Source organism: Amphiura filiformis, chromosome 9, assembly GCF_039555335.1.
Source record: "Amphiura filiformis chromosome 9, Afil_fr2py, whole genome shotgun sequence".
NCBI classification, from domain to species: Eukaryota; Metazoa; Echinodermata; class Ophiuroidea; order Amphilepidida; family Amphiuridae; genus Amphiura; species Amphiura filiformis.
The window spans coordinates 55552479-55571447 of NC_092636.1; the positions used below are offsets into that span (position 1 = coordinate 55552479).

At 35.8% G+C, this 18969-nt stretch overlaps 1 protein-coding gene across 1 annotated transcript in view; it reads left to right on the forward strand.

Annotated features, from left to right (window-relative positions):
• The window catches only part of LOC140161194 (transcription initiation factor TFIID subunit 1-like), a 173453-nt gene that overhangs the window by 6768 nt on the left and 147716 nt on the right, over positions 1 to 18969 (forward strand). The window contains 14 exon segments of the mRNA XM_072184643.1: positions 3261 to 3418; positions 4759 to 4876; positions 5683 to 5793; positions 6860 to 7012; positions 8009 to 8169; positions 8824 to 9036; positions 9518 to 9697; positions 10207 to 10489; positions 12187 to 12324; positions 13567 to 13682; positions 14680 to 14865; positions 16422 to 16541; positions 17344 to 17517; positions 18230 to 18403. Coding sequence (XP_072040744.1) covers positions 3263 to 3418; positions 4759 to 4876; positions 5683 to 5793; positions 6860 to 7012; positions 8009 to 8169; positions 8824 to 9036; positions 9518 to 9697; positions 10207 to 10489; positions 12187 to 12324; positions 13567 to 13682; positions 14680 to 14865; positions 16422 to 16541; positions 17344 to 17517; positions 18230 to 18403 — 2283 coding nt within the window. The 5' untranslated portion in view covers positions 3261 to 3262.

An 18969-nucleotide genomic window follows, 5' to 3' on the forward strand; every position in this document is an offset into this window, starting at 1 on the left:
GTAGTCCTATATATAATTATGTAATTATGAGTTTGTTTTTGGTAATGATATATTGTTACTATTACATGTATTAATATTATAATATTTTTTCATGCTTGTATTATACAATGTACATTACTGTATCATTCCCATATCATCATTTTGTATTATAGTATTCTGCACATTTTAATTATTTTTCTACATGTAATTGTATATATTGTCTGATCTGGACCTCTTGGGAGATCAGTACTTATGTATTGAAAGAGCTTACCAGAATAAAGATAGATTGAATGAAAGAGAAAAGCATACGACCGGCGTTTACTCACTGTTGTAGATATAAGCATTTTGGTGATCGTGACATGCAATTTTTCTCATTTTCCGGCCACTTTGGACATGTTCAAGCTTCTTTATTTTCAATATTATTCAACTTTTACTCGTTTTTTGTTCTTTGCACAAATGTTTGGTATCTTATCCGTGATCATGGTACGCAATTTAAGCAAAAAATGACCCGTGTCTCCCATTTCTGGAGCTATTTCGCTAAAACATGTTTGCCGGTCAAATTTTCAACATTTAGTTACGTAACCCGTGTTCACCAATCCGTAAAAAATTTCTATCGAACAAAAGAGGTCACAAAGTTGCCGTCGTACTGATCCAGGTTTAATAAATATTTTTAATTAAACATAAAACTGATCAACTGGACTCACATTTATTTGAGAGGCTACGGTATCGCACCTTAGGCTAATGGAACTTGATTGTTAGTTTCCTATTGACCGCCCGCATCACTTTTTCGATTTGACCAAAACTTTCATTATTTTCATAAAAAGTGAATTATCTGAAAATTGAAATGGAAATAATCAAAATTGAAACTCTCAAAATGTCTGACATCCCCTGCTGATCATAATCAGCAGTTTTTCTTAGTTGTAGGGGTAGAGGATGTAGTAAATAATGGAAATTTAAGGATTACCTCATCATGTTTCTAGTGATTACAAAAATTGCAAATTTCTTTTAATTTTAATGACAAAAATTCAAATCTTTTCTCAATCTGTTGCAAAATGTCTGTAAAGATGATCTAAGCATTAATACCGGTTTTGAGATGGTCTTTCATCAACAATATATACTTTGGTACTGGTGGGGAACCTAAATTTGGAGAAAGTTGTTCATAAAATACTGATTTTGTTGACATAATGGATAATGAAAAGAGACCGAATAATGAATAATGAAATAGCGACCTCGTCCTTTTTTTCAAACATCCAATCGGAAACTAATAATCGAGTTCCATTGGCCTTATCCAAGGTGCATCTTCAGGCCGTCTGATGATCTGGCGGCAAAAGGTCTAAAATCACAACATCTTTGTTGTCAAAAGTGTGATGTGTATACTGTCCAAATGCGTGAACACGGCTGAATCCCAGCAACTACATGTAGTAATAGCACGTCTATGCTGGTACATACATTTGGCTAATGTCTGTTTAGTTTCCCCTATGTAGGCCTACATAAGTCCTGGCAATCAGCGTCCTTGCATTGTATTGCATAAACTAAATTGCTCTGTTTGTCCTTAGGCGGCTTGTCTGTGGGGTGAACCAACTTCTGTCTCAAGGTGTTAGTTGGTTACTTTGAACGACACAGGGATTTGATGTTTTCCAAAAATTCTGTGAAGTTTTTCAGACAGTTCAGACACGTAGGGGATGGTGACATCCCAGTTGAATTTTTGCAAGAATCCATGAATCTCGCCATATAACTTTGTATGATAAATTGAAATACTTACGAGAATCCATGTAGATTCTTGCAATTTTGTTGACGAGAATCTTTGCGAGAATGGATTCTCGGATTCTCGCTGAAGTAATAAAAAATTAAATAAACTGATTAAACACATTCTTTTGTGCCTTACTATGTAAATCATTTAAAACATGAGTTTCATGAGTTTATAAAATGCGAGACAGAGACTGAATCCTTGTCATTACTAACAGCTCAAGTATACCGGTAATGCTGAAAGTGAACATTAACTGAATCCACTGAGGGTGCCAGTCTATACCTGTTGCTCTTGCAAAACAGAGAATTGCTTGCATGCTCAGCATACAATACAACGGCGATTTTGTACACTAATCAATTGCAATTCAGTTTTCTGCAAAAGCGATTGAGTATAAATGTCTAGCGATTTGCAGACAGAAAGCTACCCAAAAGGTGAGCTATTTTACTGCTGTAGAGAAACAAGATTCGTTTAATATGAGTATAAATGTATCTTTAGAAATGACCGACGATTGTGTGCTCTCAATTGGGTTTTATTAGTGACCTGACACACATTTGGTTCGATCAAGCATTGAAGCAGGGTTCGCAGGTTTTTGCCGCATGTGGAAAAAAACATGGTTTTAATCACTTGCCATAAACAGTTTTGCCAGTTTTTGCCGGCAAAAATGGCCAAAACTAAAAAAGTGATGAATAGTTCACTGTAACAAGGTCAGATTTGGTAATTATAAGTAGAATTGGGGCGACTATCACTTTTTTCCTAGTCGACTAGTCGGTAGCAAATAGTCACGACTATGACTATAGTCCTGACTATCGAATGGTCAAAATTGGTGCAAATTTAGGATAACAAGTCAACAACACCAATTTAATGATGATTTATGGACTTTATGATTATTTGTTGGTAAGTGTTATTGGTAAGACAATGATTAACGTTTTTATCACATTTTCGCAGTTTATATGTTGGTATTTGGTTGGTTTTGGTGCGGATATCTGGCGCTTTTAACATGATTTTTTAACATAAAGACATAGTTGTGTTAGTCGACTTTTGTTTTCAATAGTTGTAGTCCCGACTACCAGTAATAGTCACGACTAACAATAATATTTATTTAATCTTTCTTTAACCAGGGTAGCCCCTTCAGTAACTGGTACTGATCTCCAAGGGGGCCCTGAGTGACAATTTACAACATACATATGGGCATTTTGTGATCCACAGCCTCATCCCCCCACTTTTCTCCAAAAAAGTTGAGATTTTAATACCACTAGAAACTTCTGGCTACATAATGTTTTTGTACCAAAAATTTCTTGCAGATTAGTTCATTTATATGGGACCTAAAGTAAATTTGACATTTTAAAAGCACCACTGATCCTGTACATGTATATATCCTGTACTAGACCAAATTCAGACTTGTTTCCCTCGATCAATACCGTACTACTGCTGGGATTGAACTCCAGACCTCAATTCCCAGAAGAAAGTACCATAACCACTGCATCACAATCCCCTTTCCTGAACAAAAAGCATTAAATTTATGTTTGTTTTTCAGCCATGGACTCTGATGATGAGCATAATGATCATGATCAACATGATGATAACAAAGACAAGGATGAGCAGGGTCAACATGCAGAACCACTGGTATTGACAGGGTTCCTGTTTGGTAATATTGATAAGTCTGGCAAACTTGAAACTGATGTTCTAGATGAGGTAAGTTCAGTTGTTGCGATTTTATCTTGTGTTTTATGCATGTTTCATACTAATTAGCAAACGTGAGTAGTGTAGCAGTTTTTGTCATGTTACTTTTGTTGCTTATTGGAAGTGATTGCCGATATACCAATCAGAAGTCACCAGCATGTCCTAGCGTCAAATCTTAACCAACTTTGACACTAAATTACTAGCCACGACTGAATGCTGGTGTTACTAGCCATTTTTCATATACTGTGGTTGCTTGTATGATATGGGCATTCAAATGATCCACCTCATTTTCCAACAATTTTCAAGCTGAAGTATAGATCAATTCAACAACTCTTCCTATACCTTTGTACAGGAGCCAACCGTTGTTAATCCGTGATGAATCCACACTTTTACTGTAGCGTATACGCAAACGCGAGCGAGACTACGTGTTATGCGAGAGCGCGTAAAATTCGGTCATACCTGGAACCTGTAAAAGCGTAATCTGCGTATACAAGTTTACAAGTTGAATTCAGTGTTTTGAGGTAGCGGCTAAACATTGCCGTTTTATTCTGTAGTTTTATTGCTGATATCAACAGAGAAATCACATAGCCTTACAAGTTTTTGTAAGGCTATGTGAATTAGGCCTATACGATCTAAGTTCTTTAGCTTCTTTTCGTTGTTGAAAGGGATTCAATCATGTTTCACCGTTGTTCATCACCGTTTAACAACTCACGTCCAGCGCGTTTGCATGGTTTACTTCTGTCGGGCAGCTAAAGTAAACCACGCAGACGACGCGGCCGCATCGTTGTTAAACGGTGATGAACAACGGTGAAATATGATTGAATCCCTAAATCATCACTGAAAAGTTGTCAAATTTTACTTTTAAAACCGTTTTTTTTTTTGGAAGTCATTAAGAATTTGTTTGACAGCTAAATGTCCAAACCTTTTCTCTGAAAAGTTGGACAGGAACTGATAAAAATCTTCAAAAATCATCAAATATCACTGTTTTTTATGAAACCGTTACAATATATGTGACCATCCACCACGAAGTGGTAGTAAAGTTGGCTCTAGACCATTTTCTGTTTATTGCAGATTTTATAAGAATGTACTTTCAGCTTTATAATGACTCCTCAACCAGCTTCATCTGCCATCTGGAAGTGAAGTTATGGTTCATCAAAGGTCAAATTTCTTATATATTTTACATAGAAATCCATATACTGTTTTTGATTGTATCTCAAAAGGGTAAATGCCGACTTTACGACCAGTTTGTGGTGGATGGGCACATATTGCTGTTAAAGTAGATTTTTTTGGCTGTAATGTAATGGGTCACAATTGTACTTGATTCCACAATTGATTTATGTTTTACCATTTAGGAGAGCAAGCGACACCTATCAGAACTTGGAAGTTTGAGTGGTTTGGGTTCATTAGCCCAGGAATTGACAAAAGGGGCAGAAGATGATAATTATGATGAAGAGGATAAAACTGAAGATGGTAAGGCATCTGAAAATAAGTACAAGAAAATACTCTGGTCAGTGACATAAACACACTATCCAATAATCACTATTCACTATCTTACTTGATAATGAAATGATGATACATGTACCAAGTGTAGAGTAACTAGCAACTCTATGCTATCATAAATACATGTAGGTTCCACCAATTTTTATGTTGTCTAGCTTTTTGAAACCCAAGTACATGTAAGGATGGCGCTGCACGAAGTGGGTAAAGTCTTTTTAATTTGCCAGGTTTTACCCAGATTGAAGACTGCCCTCCTTTTGAGTACGCCATACTTCGAAAGGGCTAATTGCAGTGATTATATTGTAGGGAGGCATGGGGATTTTCCTATCAATCTTGGACTGTGTTACCTGTCCTTTTGCCCAGTGAAAATAAGAAATCTGGAAAATGTGCCCATTTAAAATACACAACTTCTTGAAATTCACTTTCCTTCCCATGCCACCCAGGAAGGAAAAAAACATGTGCCACCATTGCCATACCCAAGAACTAGACTAAATCCTTTGTCGTCTAAACTGTACGTGCTTGTATTTGTGTTATGCTTGCAGTGACAACTGAAAAACTTAACACTCATGAAAAAATATTGTGTTCAAAAACAAAGGAGGCAAAAGGTCAATTTGGACATAATTGCACAGTCTCGAACAACCAGATGCTGGTGATAAGTCCAACACTTTTTTAACACATTTGTTTCTCAGTTGTTATCCCAGAAAGTTGACAAATTATGACAGCAGTCTGCCCAAGAACAAGTTTGTCCTTGTTTTTAAAAATAACAATTCTCATTGCAGATTCAGAGGAGAAGGCTAGTACAGCAGTGGACTACTCTGACATAAGTGAGACTGCTGAAGATGAGAGTGATGACAAATACAAAGAGGCAATGGCTGTAGCACCATCTAAAGGTATTTGTCTATTTGTTTATACGTGTGAATCTACAGAGGGATAGTAAAAACTCAATTGCACAGTCAATTCAAAATGAGGTTATACTTGCAAAGTGCGTGCATGCGGCATTTATCATGTATGCTTTGTAAAAGACTTCTGGATCTGGATGTTTTCCTTGCTTGGGATTTGGAATATGAACATATGACAGTTCAGCACTGAAATGGAGGAACGGGATATCGATGCTTATAATTATACAGATATCAATTGAGGAAAATCTGATAAAGAGTGCTAATTATTGTATGCTCAATGACTGTATAGTGTCATCACAGACCTGTTTCTTAAGCATCTTGAGATACAGGACATTTATTTACTGCATTTATTTACTGCAACCCTATATGTTTGAAGCATATTGAAGCAGATTTTATGACAAACAAGCCGCTCATTTTTTACTACAAGACTCAAATTGAATGAAAACTGAGTTGAAAGTGCTGTCAATGACCACTCATTCCATAGACTTGCATGTAAACCCTGATGTAAATACACTGTTGACCAAAATATGGGCACAAAACGAGGGTTGTATTTAATTGTTATCAAACAATAAACATATGTATGTAAATGCAATAGTTCACTGATGCGACCTTGTCCTCTAAAAGGAAATTTTGTGATCCACAGCATCATCCCCCCCCCCACTTTTGTCCAAAAAAGATTTTTATACCACTGAAAACCTCTGGCTACATAATATTTACATGTATAAAAATTTCTAGCAGATTAATTCGTTTAGCAAAAATATTGTGAATTTCGAATTACGTTCTGGTACACCAGAACGAAATTACAACACATTGTCTATGGAGCATTGAAATACACATAATCATGCACAACTCATAAACGCAAAATCGGAATCAACTGGAATTTTTGGAATAAGCTTTTTTCGTAGATATCTATTGAAAAATGTCATAAAAAGAGGATGCTATAGGATCACAAAATACTCATTTAAATGATAAATATGTGCTTTGAATGATAAAATGGCTTGAAACAAAATGCCACCTAAAACAATGATAATTTGTACTCATTTTCTATCTAACACAGACCCAGATTCAGATGAGGATTATGATGCAGAAGACACTTCAGCTGAGGATGCCAAGTTGATGCCTCCTCCCTCCCTACCACCAGCCATTGGACGTAAGACACCACCTGCTGCTCTGCTCCCATTGAGCTCACCTGATGGAACAACAAAACATGGTAAGGCAAGCTGAAAGATCAGTAAAGATGTTATAATGGAGCAGTGGCATAGCATGGGTCATCATATGGGGGGTACTAACCATGATTGGGGGGCACCAGGTCTGATTGGGGGCACAGGCCAATTTTCGGCAATTTTCCTTGGGATTTTCTAAATTTTACAAGCGATTGGTGGCCACGTACTCCTATGACGCTATGCTACTTCAATAGAGAGTTATGGCATGCATGCAGCTGTATATTTCTTAATTTAGGAACAATAAAATAAATGTCAGCATTTTTATAGCGCGGTTCAATCTGTTCAAAGTGCTTTACATTTATTCCACTGTAGGACATATCTTACCATGTGACTGCCAACAACAAAGCTTGTATGACTACCCCTAACATCTCCCCATTGTGCACCTGGGTGACAAGCGAGATAAAGTGTCTTGACCAAAAAGTCAATGCGCTATTACTGGATTTAACTTAGATTAAAACTCATGATGACTCAGATAGTAACAATAAAATGGTTGAAAAGTGTCTTTTGTCAATGTATCCATCCTTGGAAAACAAGTTACATGTACCAGTAAATTCTTGCATCTCATAATACGATGCGCCGCCAGCGGTTGCTTTTGCAAGGCCAAAATACGCAGTGCATTATGGGAAAATGTCGACATCCATAGCCCGCGTAATACGAATACAACACAGTAACAGTATGTTATTGCGTGTTTAAATCTCAATATAAATGAATGCACATTAAAACAACAATTTACAATTATAGTAGATCCATTTTCTATTTATTGATCAGACGGAATCCTTTGTGGAGCTGTTTTTAACATTATTATTATCGCAGTTGCATAAAAATCCAATAATGGTTTAGAACGGCGATGTCGACTCCGGAGGTCAAAAGTTGGACTTGCAAAAGCAACCGCTGGCGGCGCATCGTATATGAAACGCGAGAATTGCACTGCCTCAACATTTTTTTGAAGAGTTTATGATATGTTGTCATTGATTTTATGTCAGGTGGAGATGATATTAAGGATGGTGAGACACCATTTTCGTCACAGAAAGAAGAGGGGAGTAAACCAATTGATTGTCCACTTGCGACTGTGTTGAGAGAAGAGCGCACTGATCCCTTAAATGAAGACCCCGCTGAGGTGTTCTCACATTTCAGACCTGGTAAAGTAAGTCATCAAACCACAAAGGTAAAAAATAAACATGCATTGTTCAAGGATTCACTGTCATGAAAAATGTATTAATATTAGTAATATATCACTTTAGATGACCAAAGTGGCGGGAAAAGGCTATGACAATTCTAAGTTAGTTATGGCTTTTCCAAATAAAAAGATATTTTTCCCAAAAAGTGTTGTAACTTTTACAACATCATATAAAATTGATAATGTGATTTGTAATAATTATGGAATTATAATGAGAAATTTTCTCTCTCTTTTTGTCACTTTTTTACAACATTGAAAATTGATGTTTTGTTATATTTAACAAGTTTATTATCAAACTTTGTATCAATTAGTTGGTGATTATTTTTACTACGTCATTATTTCCCCTTAAAATGACCAGAAAACCTTCCTGGCAGTTGTTACTAATATTATTGTGGAGCTTATCATTTAACTAAGAATTTGAGGTTATAATCTGAACTAATCTTATCCAGTAGATCAGATTATAATCTCACATTCATAGGTGAATATTATTTCATATTTTTGGCAAACAATGAAAAATTTAAATTTGACCAAAATCTTATATTATGGCTTTAAAAGAATTGATGATGTCATGTTTCTTCTTCATTTTAGACAAGAAGTATATGTTTCATTTTTTGCTTCCAGGTTTTAAGGTTCTATAGGTTATTTGGCCCTTCGGAGCAAAACTTACCACAGCTGTGGCGAGGTGCAAAGAAGAAACGCAAGAAGAAGCGGATGGTGTCAGGGACGTCAGATGATGGGGAGCAGCCATCAAGTCCTACTAGAAAAACCATTGATGGATGGAATTATAACTATACACCCAGACCCCTACCAGAAGACTGCATGCCTGATGAAGAGGTAATAAGATTTGTTGGTTGAGAATAAAAGTATATTATAAAGGCTTAATAAAGACACTAGTTTGTGTCTGACATCACCTGTCAATCAAACTCAGACAGTTTGTTTATGTTTGATTGTGATGATTGAAATTTCACAACGCAGTGAAAATGGCATGCCTTATGGTTAGTTTTTTATCTTCAAGCAAATTGTCTCAAAAGTTAGATTTTAGTTAAACTTTCTTTACTGAAAGCACCATGTCAACAATGCCTAAAAATGTTGTGTTTGCCTTGTAAAACCCACATCATCACCATGTTCTGCGATTCCTTTTTTGTGATGGAGGCACCAGACCGGACCACCAGATGAATACCTTGAGATGACAGATAAGAATTAGTTTGCTTGTAACTGTAACCTTTTAATCCTTGCCCTACATATTGTATATCACACTTTTTATTTGACATCATGATTCCTGTAATTGATCCTTATCATGTATTTCTTGTTTCAGCTCATGATGCTTGAACCCATGGAAGCAGATCCAGATCAGAAGAATTCAGATAGAGATAAAAACAAGGATATGAAACCCCAGATTGCTGAGTGGCGTTATGGACCAGCCCAGTATTGGTATGACATGCTGTCTGTACCAGAGAGTGGCGAAGGATTTGATTATGGTTTCAAGTGTAAAAAGGTATGACTTCTTACTTTTTGATATGTAATTGCTGATATAGATTAAGATAAATTCACAAGTAGCTGTAACCATTTCTCTCTTTCTGTCTGTCTCCCTCATACTTTTTCTCTCTTTCCTGTGTCACTTTCTATTTCCATTTCTCTCTATCTGCAAATTTTCATCTCATCTCCATTAGCAATCCCCATCTTTAGAGTAGACCTTTTGGGTGCATGGGTGCTAATTATTGGACTGTGAATGTGGTCCAGGAAGCTGTTTCATGTCAGTGCATTTTGCTGTTGTGTTGGTTGGACAACTGCTTGGTTACTGACATGTGTTTAGAGTAGAGAATTGAAGTAATCCTGTGTGTAATATTGGTTCATTTTGATGGACAGGATTTTAAGATATGACCTTGTGAAAAGTTTCTTTTTTGGCTTAGTGTATTATTAAAAGTAAAATGTAAAGAAATGAATTCAGATTTGTGGAAACCGTGTTTAATAATCCAAAATATTTGTTTGTTTTTCGTGTCACAGGAAAATAAAGAGAATGAAAGTTCACCTGTCCAAAAAGAAACAGCTGATAAGACTGAAATCAAGGAAGAGGAAGAACCAATAGACCTGTTTGCATCTGTGCCCAAGATCCCTGAAGCGACACCAGATTGCTTTGATATGGTGTCCCAGTTGCCTTGGGAAAAGGACATCATATGGGATGGGGAGGAGGCCAAGGAAAAGGTTTTGAGTTCCAAAGCCTCAGAGCTTGCTGGATGGATACCAACTTTATCGCACAGGACAGCTATTGCTTTCTACTCAAGCAAAGGTGAGGAGTGTAAAATTGGTAATAAAAATATGTGCTGTCAGACAACAAAATAAAAACATTTAGTTCTATCGAGAGATACCACTGGCTCTTTCATATACTCTTAGATAGCGATAACCTATCAGAGCAAATGTGACTGGACGCGGCGAATCAGCCGTAAAGTCGGCCCGGTCAATTTTGTTTTATTTCGTGTTTAGAAAATATATACCATAAGCTTTAAAATGGTATATCATTTGACTGCAAACGATATCCAAAAGTGGGGTTATGATTTGTTGAACTCTGTTCCTTCAACAAAATTGTATTTTTTATCGGTTCTACATGTGTCTCTTTTTCTACATATCTGGAAATAAATATCCAACAGTCATAATTGGCGGTCATTTCAAATCATCCCCAAATCAACAAGGTTCAGAAATATCCTCTCATTGTTCATTGTTGATTATACATACCTAGACAAAATACAATGCTTTGTTATCTACCACTTGAACAGGATTTAGCCAAAGCAAACAAAGACAAGAACTATTCTATAGAAATAGGTAGAAGCTTATTATCCTCTTCAGCAGTAGTATTATTGATTGATTTAAACAGCGTTTGATAAGATACTTATGCAAGCGAATTGATACACCTATGAATCGACCTTCACATACATTTTACACTTTAACTCAGAATACAATTTGCCGAGTTTACGGCTGATTCGCCGCGTCCACTCACAAATGTCAGAAAAATGTGAGCTATTCATTAATTTTGTTTAATGTACATGCACGCACTACTACAAGCAGTGCTTTCAGACGCGTTTTTTTTATGCGTTTATATTTGCTTGTATTTTCCAACATTTTCAGTGACAATTTTGTTATAAAAATAACAAGAAATAGCAAATGATATTTTCGCAGTATTAAATTTTCACGATTTGAACTGTTCAGATTCTCAAGAAGGGATTTTTTTCCCTTGTGTTGAAATAGTAAATGCGTATCATTTGTTGCTCGAGAAATTGTACGAAATAATGCTCTTGTACTGAGATGTTGATGCATGCATTATTTTGTACAATTTCACTGCCAACAAGTGATACACATTTATTAACCTATAATTCTATCACACCCTGAAGATGTAAAACATTATATCCAGTATCATAATGAACATCTGCATAGCACTGTGCAAATGTTCAGGCTATGATAAGTAGGACCAAACTAAACATGGAGCCCAAGTTGTATATTTATTAGCCAGAATCAAGTGCTCATGCAGTCCCTTGTAAATGCTTATTTCACGGTCTTGAAAGTCTTTGGATTCAACAGAAGGTGCTTGAAATTTGAGTGTTGATTAAAAGAGGGAAATAGCATATTACTTTTTGGTAGAGAATTGTTAGAAAATGTTTTGTATTTGCATAATCTATGAAAGGTCCTTGATTTTGGAAGAGATGTAGTGGCATGCTGCATAGATTTTGCTAGTGGTTTAAATGTACAGGTATCAATTAAATGAAGGCATCAATCAAAAATGTACAGGCTTACATTTTGCAAATTATACCATGCCTTCTCAGATATGAAATTTATAGATAACAGAATATACAAACAGACAACAGTTGTAGCTATATATCAGATCATTTTTGGAGCAGCCTGGAACTAAGGTATGCATCTAACTCTAACCCTATTACTTTACAAAAAGGTCATCATTCATGTGACATCTATTTATATGATATGTTTATTTCTAAGGTCATCGTAATGTGAGTCATCTAGCCCCTAACATCCCTGGTATGCCACCAGGAGGAGGTAAGGGAGTACCAGGAACACCACTCTCAGGAAGAGACCAAGTGAATAGACTCAAACAGCAGATTCTTAACAGTACACAAGGTATGTTTATGGTGATAGAGTGTCAATGAGATTATGTGTATAGTTTCTGCCAAAGAAGAACAGCACTTGTTTACATTTTGAGAGAGTACAGAGCGTAAACACGAAGGTGGGGTTCTGATTGGCTGAATCAATCGTCTGACAATCATAGCAATAGACTGATAATCTGATTGGCCAGTTACACGTCAAAACGTTGGTCAGAGCAGATCGGCGCCCTTGAAAGACACGCAAAGCTCCACATATGTCGCTCATTAACATGGCGCTCGCGTCAATCTGAGCAAGGGAGTGTCGGTCTTCTCTGAAACCCAGTGTAGTTTTGTGTCACATTTGTACAAATTTTGGGAGTATGGAAGTTAATGACCCTTTTTCATAAAATCAAAACCTTGCAGAAGTGTCCCTCTATATACAATACTTCAATCTACCACACTAAACACCAGGGTTGATGATATTTTGATTTTTTTTTAAATAAAAAAAATCGGATTAAAAAAAATTTAAATCAGATTTATTTTATTTCAATCGATTTTTTTGATTTTACCCCATGATAAAGTCAAAAGAGTACCAGTAGCGTCGTATGTACAATCCTACCAGGTATTTACAAAAAAATCAAAACATGTTTTTACATGTAAAAATTTCAAAGAAAGAAATTGGTAAAAAACCTGTTGAATTCTGCAGCTTGAAGATGAATTTTCAGCATAGATGAAGTGACATCATAGAGGTATTTTAATTATATCCAAAAGTTGTAGAAACATAAGGAATGAAGTAAAACAGTCAATTTAAGAAAGAAATTAACATACATTTGTCAAAAATGGTACAAAATTAAAAGTTGATTTAAATTGGTGATTAAAAAAAATCAAGTGATTTAAATTGTGTGTGATTTAAATCAAACAACCCTGCTTAACACTAATGTACATTGCAGTGAAACAGTTGGGTGAGTGCATAATCACATTGACACACTGTTCATGGGATTTAAAAAACCCAACACAGATGTGTTGGGTTTTTGATGAGCCATGTAATACCATTTAGCATCTTTAAAAAACATATACTTCAATGTAATTTTGGTCAGGGTGTAGGTGTGTGCTGTAGGACTACACATTTGTTTCTATTCATCATTGCAGTAGTTCATAGTTTTAACAGTTTCCATACGACTAAAGATAGTTTAGCAGTGGAACAGTTGTAATATGTTGATACTCTACCATGAAACGATTGTTTGTGTTAAATTATTTACATTTGTTATTTTTATATTAGGTGGTCAGCAGTCGAGTCCAGAGAATGAGAAGCCTACATGGTTCTCCTTGTTTCCAGTGGACAATGAGGAGCTTGTGTATAAGCAATGGGAAGATGAGATTATCTGGGATCATGAGGTAAACACTAAATGGATAGGGATGTAGTCTGTCCTGTAGTAAAAATATATTTCAATATGAAATAAGGGTAAAATAAGGATGGAAAGAATGAAACTTGATGTTATTTAATCATCCCTTTTTGGATCCTATTTCCCTTATAAATGTCTTGAAGACGTCATTTTTGCCCATCCCAGATGACAGTGTAAAAAATTGTCTATTTATCGGCAAAGATAGAAGTTATTTGTTTGTCCACTAACACTAAAATTTTGCATTTATCAATGAGATGAGAAGGCAGCTATTTTGAGGAATATTTTCGATATCTTAAACTGCACAAAGAATGTTGCAGGGTCATATATTCTTAATCAATAGGTTTCAAAGATGTGTGAAAAAATACAGTAAATGTATAAATTGCAGTCTTTGTTCCAATGAGGTAGAATCAAATAGTACCAACTTTGCAAAATTGTGTGTTGCTCATAGAGGCAACTTCATGTACCTCGAATTATTTTACATTGCGTAAGGCATACTTTGATTCAAAGTGTGGGAATGTTTGTGTTCTATGTGTAACACATTGTGCCACAAACATGGGCTAAGCACTGCATGTGCAACCCTTTGTAATCTAAAGCTTAAAGATGCAAATTATTGTTTGATTTGGGGCTCTTGCCGACAAATGCCTTTACTGTGTCTAGATCAAGTTGAGAGTAATGCCATGTTTCGCAGTGGCAGATTCAAATTAGTGCGATTATGCGGTTGTGTCACCAGCATAGGGAAAACTCGCTTGTATCCAACTGGATTAGATTAAGGCACACAATTTGAATCTACTGCTGTGAAATCCAAGATGGCGTTACTCTCAACTTGAAACAAGACAGACTATAGATACGTTATCTGCCCTCCATGAGCAACAAACCAATATGTTGGATTTACCATAGCTTAATGTATGGTGTAATTTTGAGTTGCTGATCTTTGGGTATAATATCATTGGTTTGTTCACATTGCCATTATGGACATTCTTTTTGTACAGAATATGGAAAAAATACCAGATCCACTTGTGCTTCGTCTGGACCCAAATGATGACAATATTATTCTGGGTATTCCTGATGATAGGGATCCAAATGAAATCACAAATAGAGAACCAGTCAAGAAACAGCCGAGAAGATCCAAAATTGTCTTGGAGAAAACAGGTGTCACAAAAGCTGATCCAGAACCGGTATGTGCAGTCTTCTCATTTTTTTAAATGTAATAGGACTAGTACTAGTATAATCTACATGTTAATTCAAACAGACACAAATAGTGCAGTTTTATTTCAAAATTGTGATGCGATCAAGCAAAATCAGTCGGAACTCAGAAATATTAAATTTTCAGTTTCTTATAGGATAGTAAAAAGCATTTACAAAGCTGAATTTTGCCGAAAACTCAATTGAAATTGAACAAGCACTTCCAAAGATATGAGCAATTAAAGAGTTTCCAAAACAATAGGAAACAAAAGGAAACATTTGCTTTGTTTGGTTATATCTCAAAATCAATATTTGCGAGTTCCGACTGATTTTGCTTGATCGCATCACAATTGAGCTGTGTGAAAGATGTGTATGTTTGTTTGTGTGGGTAATGGTCATTAGCCTCTCATCAACCAAGTAAGGCAGCATTGAATTTGCTTCTTTGAATGCATCCTATGCCATTGGACGAGCTCTGTAGAAGATATGCCCTTAATGTTCCAATACAAGGCAAATGAGACCAGGGCAACAAATGACAAGCTATTGGACTTATGTATATATAGAGATGCTTGTTGGGGGATATCAACAACGATTTACAACCAGATGCTATTGCCTCACTAGCTCTGTATTGTGGTGCTTGGAGAAACTTTGTAGTTGCCTGCTATGCAGCCAAATAAATGTCCCCATTTATTTTTAAGGATACCATTGGAATTCAGCTGGATTTATGAGTTATTCTGGTATCAGGGAATTGTTTATAAATGTATCATACTTATCATGTATTTGCCCTTTTTGTGATATTATTTTGTATGTGCAATACTTGATGTATGTTAATGTATTTAAGGGATCCAAAATGGCGTTTATTGCGTTTCGACAGTATTTTTTGTGGGACATGAGAGCACCTCAGACCTGTCGAATTGCATTCTGAATCTGAAGCATGTCTTTCTGATATCAAATAATTTTCATTTTTAAAAATCACAATATAATACAAATTTTATGACAAATTATAAAAATTTGATATTTTCAAATTTTTTTATATATAACAGTCCTCGAAGTAAATTATATAAATCTAATGATATATTCTTAAAGTGTATGTAGCAGGGAGGAAAAGCCGACGGTCAATTGAAAATTTTGACCTTTCATATTGAAGATATGGATTTTTTTCCCAAAAGACCTAATTTTTTTGGTGTTTTGGGAAAAAATCCATATCTTCAATATTAAAGGTCAAAATTTTCAATTGATCGTCGGACTTTTCATCCCACCTACATACACTTAAAGTATAAATCATCAGATTTATAAAGTTTACTTCAAGTACTGTTAAATATCAAAAATATCAATTTTAATGATTTGCCATAAAATGTGTATTAAATTGCTAATTTCAAAAAATCAAAATTATTTGATATCAGAATGACATTCTTCGTATTCAGAATGCAATTCGATATGTCTGATGTGCTCTAATGTCCCAAAATAAATACTGTCCAAACGTTCATACCCCAGCCCTTAAGTGTTAAACTTTTAATTCCAAATAAACTAATCAATGTACACTATTCAACAGCTTCACTATGACGATGAAGATGATGGCAGGAATCCATTCAATATCTCAAATGATGAGTACTATTATCCCAAGAATCTAGGAGAGAATAAACTAAAAGCCAATCTGGCAGGAAACTTGCAGGTAAACTATTGTATATCATGAGGACAAAAAGGCTTAAAACAAATGTTTTGTTCACATAGAAGTTTGCTGTACCTTGACCTGTGTTGGTAGTATTGTTGATAGTGGTTAAGAACAAATAATTTGAAAGAAAAAATAATGAAGGATTCCACATTGTTGCGTTTGGGTTTTTGAAACAAGCAAATAGCAGATTAGCATTGGCATATGACTTGTGAAGTACCATACATGACTGTATGAGCTCAGGTTGTCACAATGGCTGCAAACTGAAAAAAAATATAATACAAATGGATGGCTTATGTAGTGTGTCTCATCTCAAATTGAAAGTAATGCCATGACAGATTTTGCAGTGGCAAATTTGAATCGGTGTGTTTACGCGGTTGCATCACCAGCATATGGACAAACCGCCCTTCTTACATGATTCAAATCTGCCATGCAAAATCCAACATGGTGTTACTCACAGCTTGAGATGAGACAGGCCATAGTAATCTGGCATTAGATGCTATGAGAAAAACTGCAACATAGTAATGGGACGAAAAGAGCACTTATTGGAGTTGATCCTCTATGTAAGCATACACAAAATAAGCTTATTGTCAAGACTTCATTCATTATTCCATAAGCTGTATAAACACTGTCTTGATACTAGGCTAACTGTAAGTATGCTTACATAAAGGTAATGCACATTTTAGGTCTTATTAATTCAGCAACAGTTTTATAAATACTTGTTTAATCATTTTGTGTGCTTTATCAATCTGCAATGGATGAACCTTGCACCTTCTTACACATACTTTTCTTCTTTTCTTTTCAGCATTCTACTCCTGCGGTGGAGCTGCGTCAACCATACTTCCCAACTCACATGGGACCCACAAAGCTACGGCAGTTTCACAGACCGGTATTCAAGAGATACTCACATGGACAGTTGGCTAACCCAGGAAAACATCCAGTGTATCCCCTCGTTAGGAGAATTAAAACAAAAGCCAGGGTAAGATTGTGACAATTTCTAATGTTGAGGTTTCTTTTTTGAAAAAAAAAAAATCAATTTTGAAAACACATTTTTAAATTGCTTGAGATGGTTTTGAGTGTATGCTTGGTGTAAGATATTCATGGGTTAGACTAGTGTAATCATTGAGGAATTAAGCAGCTTTCAGAATAAAATTGCATAATCCTTCAATAGAAAATGTTTATGCTAGGCTAATTCCGTACAGTTTTGCACAAAGGATAAACCCTAATTCCATGCATGTACCAATTCATTTCAGCCATTTTTGCATGTCATTTTTGCATAATTCTAGAAGTATCTTTTTGGTTTAGATTTGCACTAGTATAATTAAAGACTGAATTAAAAAGACTAGTTTGCAAATGACGTCAGGGCAAAGGTGCAACATGATTGGTTGCTGACCTGCGCAGTACGGCATTTTTGGCGTGGTTATCAGGACATCATACGCAGACTAGTCTTTTTATTTTGGTCTTCAATTATAGTGTGTGAGAGTTAATATCATTGGGTTAGAGCGAGAGTAGGATCTGGAAAAAAGGGTTTTTCCCTTTTATATGTTTTTATGTTAGCCTAGGTCAACGTCAGAAACATTTTGAAAGCCAAAAACAAGCTGTGTGAGTGCTCAGGCTTTTGTCAGATGTGTCTCTGACTTTATCAGGACTAGTTTGAATTGATCGCCATTGTATGACCCTTTTTATTTCAGCAAAGAGAACAAGAACGACAGGCGTCTGGAGGAGGTGAGATGTTCTTCATGCGTACACCTGAAGATTTATCAGGCATGGATGGTGATTTAATTCTGGCAGAATTCTGTGAGGAGTATCCACCTCATTTGATGCAAGTTGGTATGGCTAGCAAAGTTTGCAACTACTTTAAAAGGGTAAGTAGTGATTAAATATTTGGCAGAATTTGAGAAGTATTATTTTTTTGAAGAAAAAGTAAGGGAGTGTTTGTAGTGGCTATAAGTAGAAGGGAACAGCAAATACAATGTTCTGCCGAATCATTTTGAGGTGTAGTCCTCGCGTATTATGTTCGCGATTTCAATCGTTTTCATTGGACCTTGTGCTAAACGGTTAATAGTACACTTAATTTGCAAAAAGGATTTGGTAAAATATTTTAGTATGGTTTAAAAAATGCAAGTGCATAGGGTATGTTTACCATTTACTTGTTGAGTTGTAAGCATTTGATGATGAATTTCACAAGATGGTCTGAGAATTACAATTGGTATACTGATGGCATATCAGCATGAACACCTGATGCATTGAGCTCTATCTTTCTATTTTTCTCTCCTTCTTCTTCTTCCGAAATAGTGTCAACTTCATTGATGAAGGCTCAGACACGGAGTGTGTGCGGTGGGCTAACTAGTCTATCTTGTTTAGGGCTTCTTTAAGTGCTGCTGGTGAAGGTGCTTTGATGACTGTTTCTGGTAGAAGATTCCACTCCCGG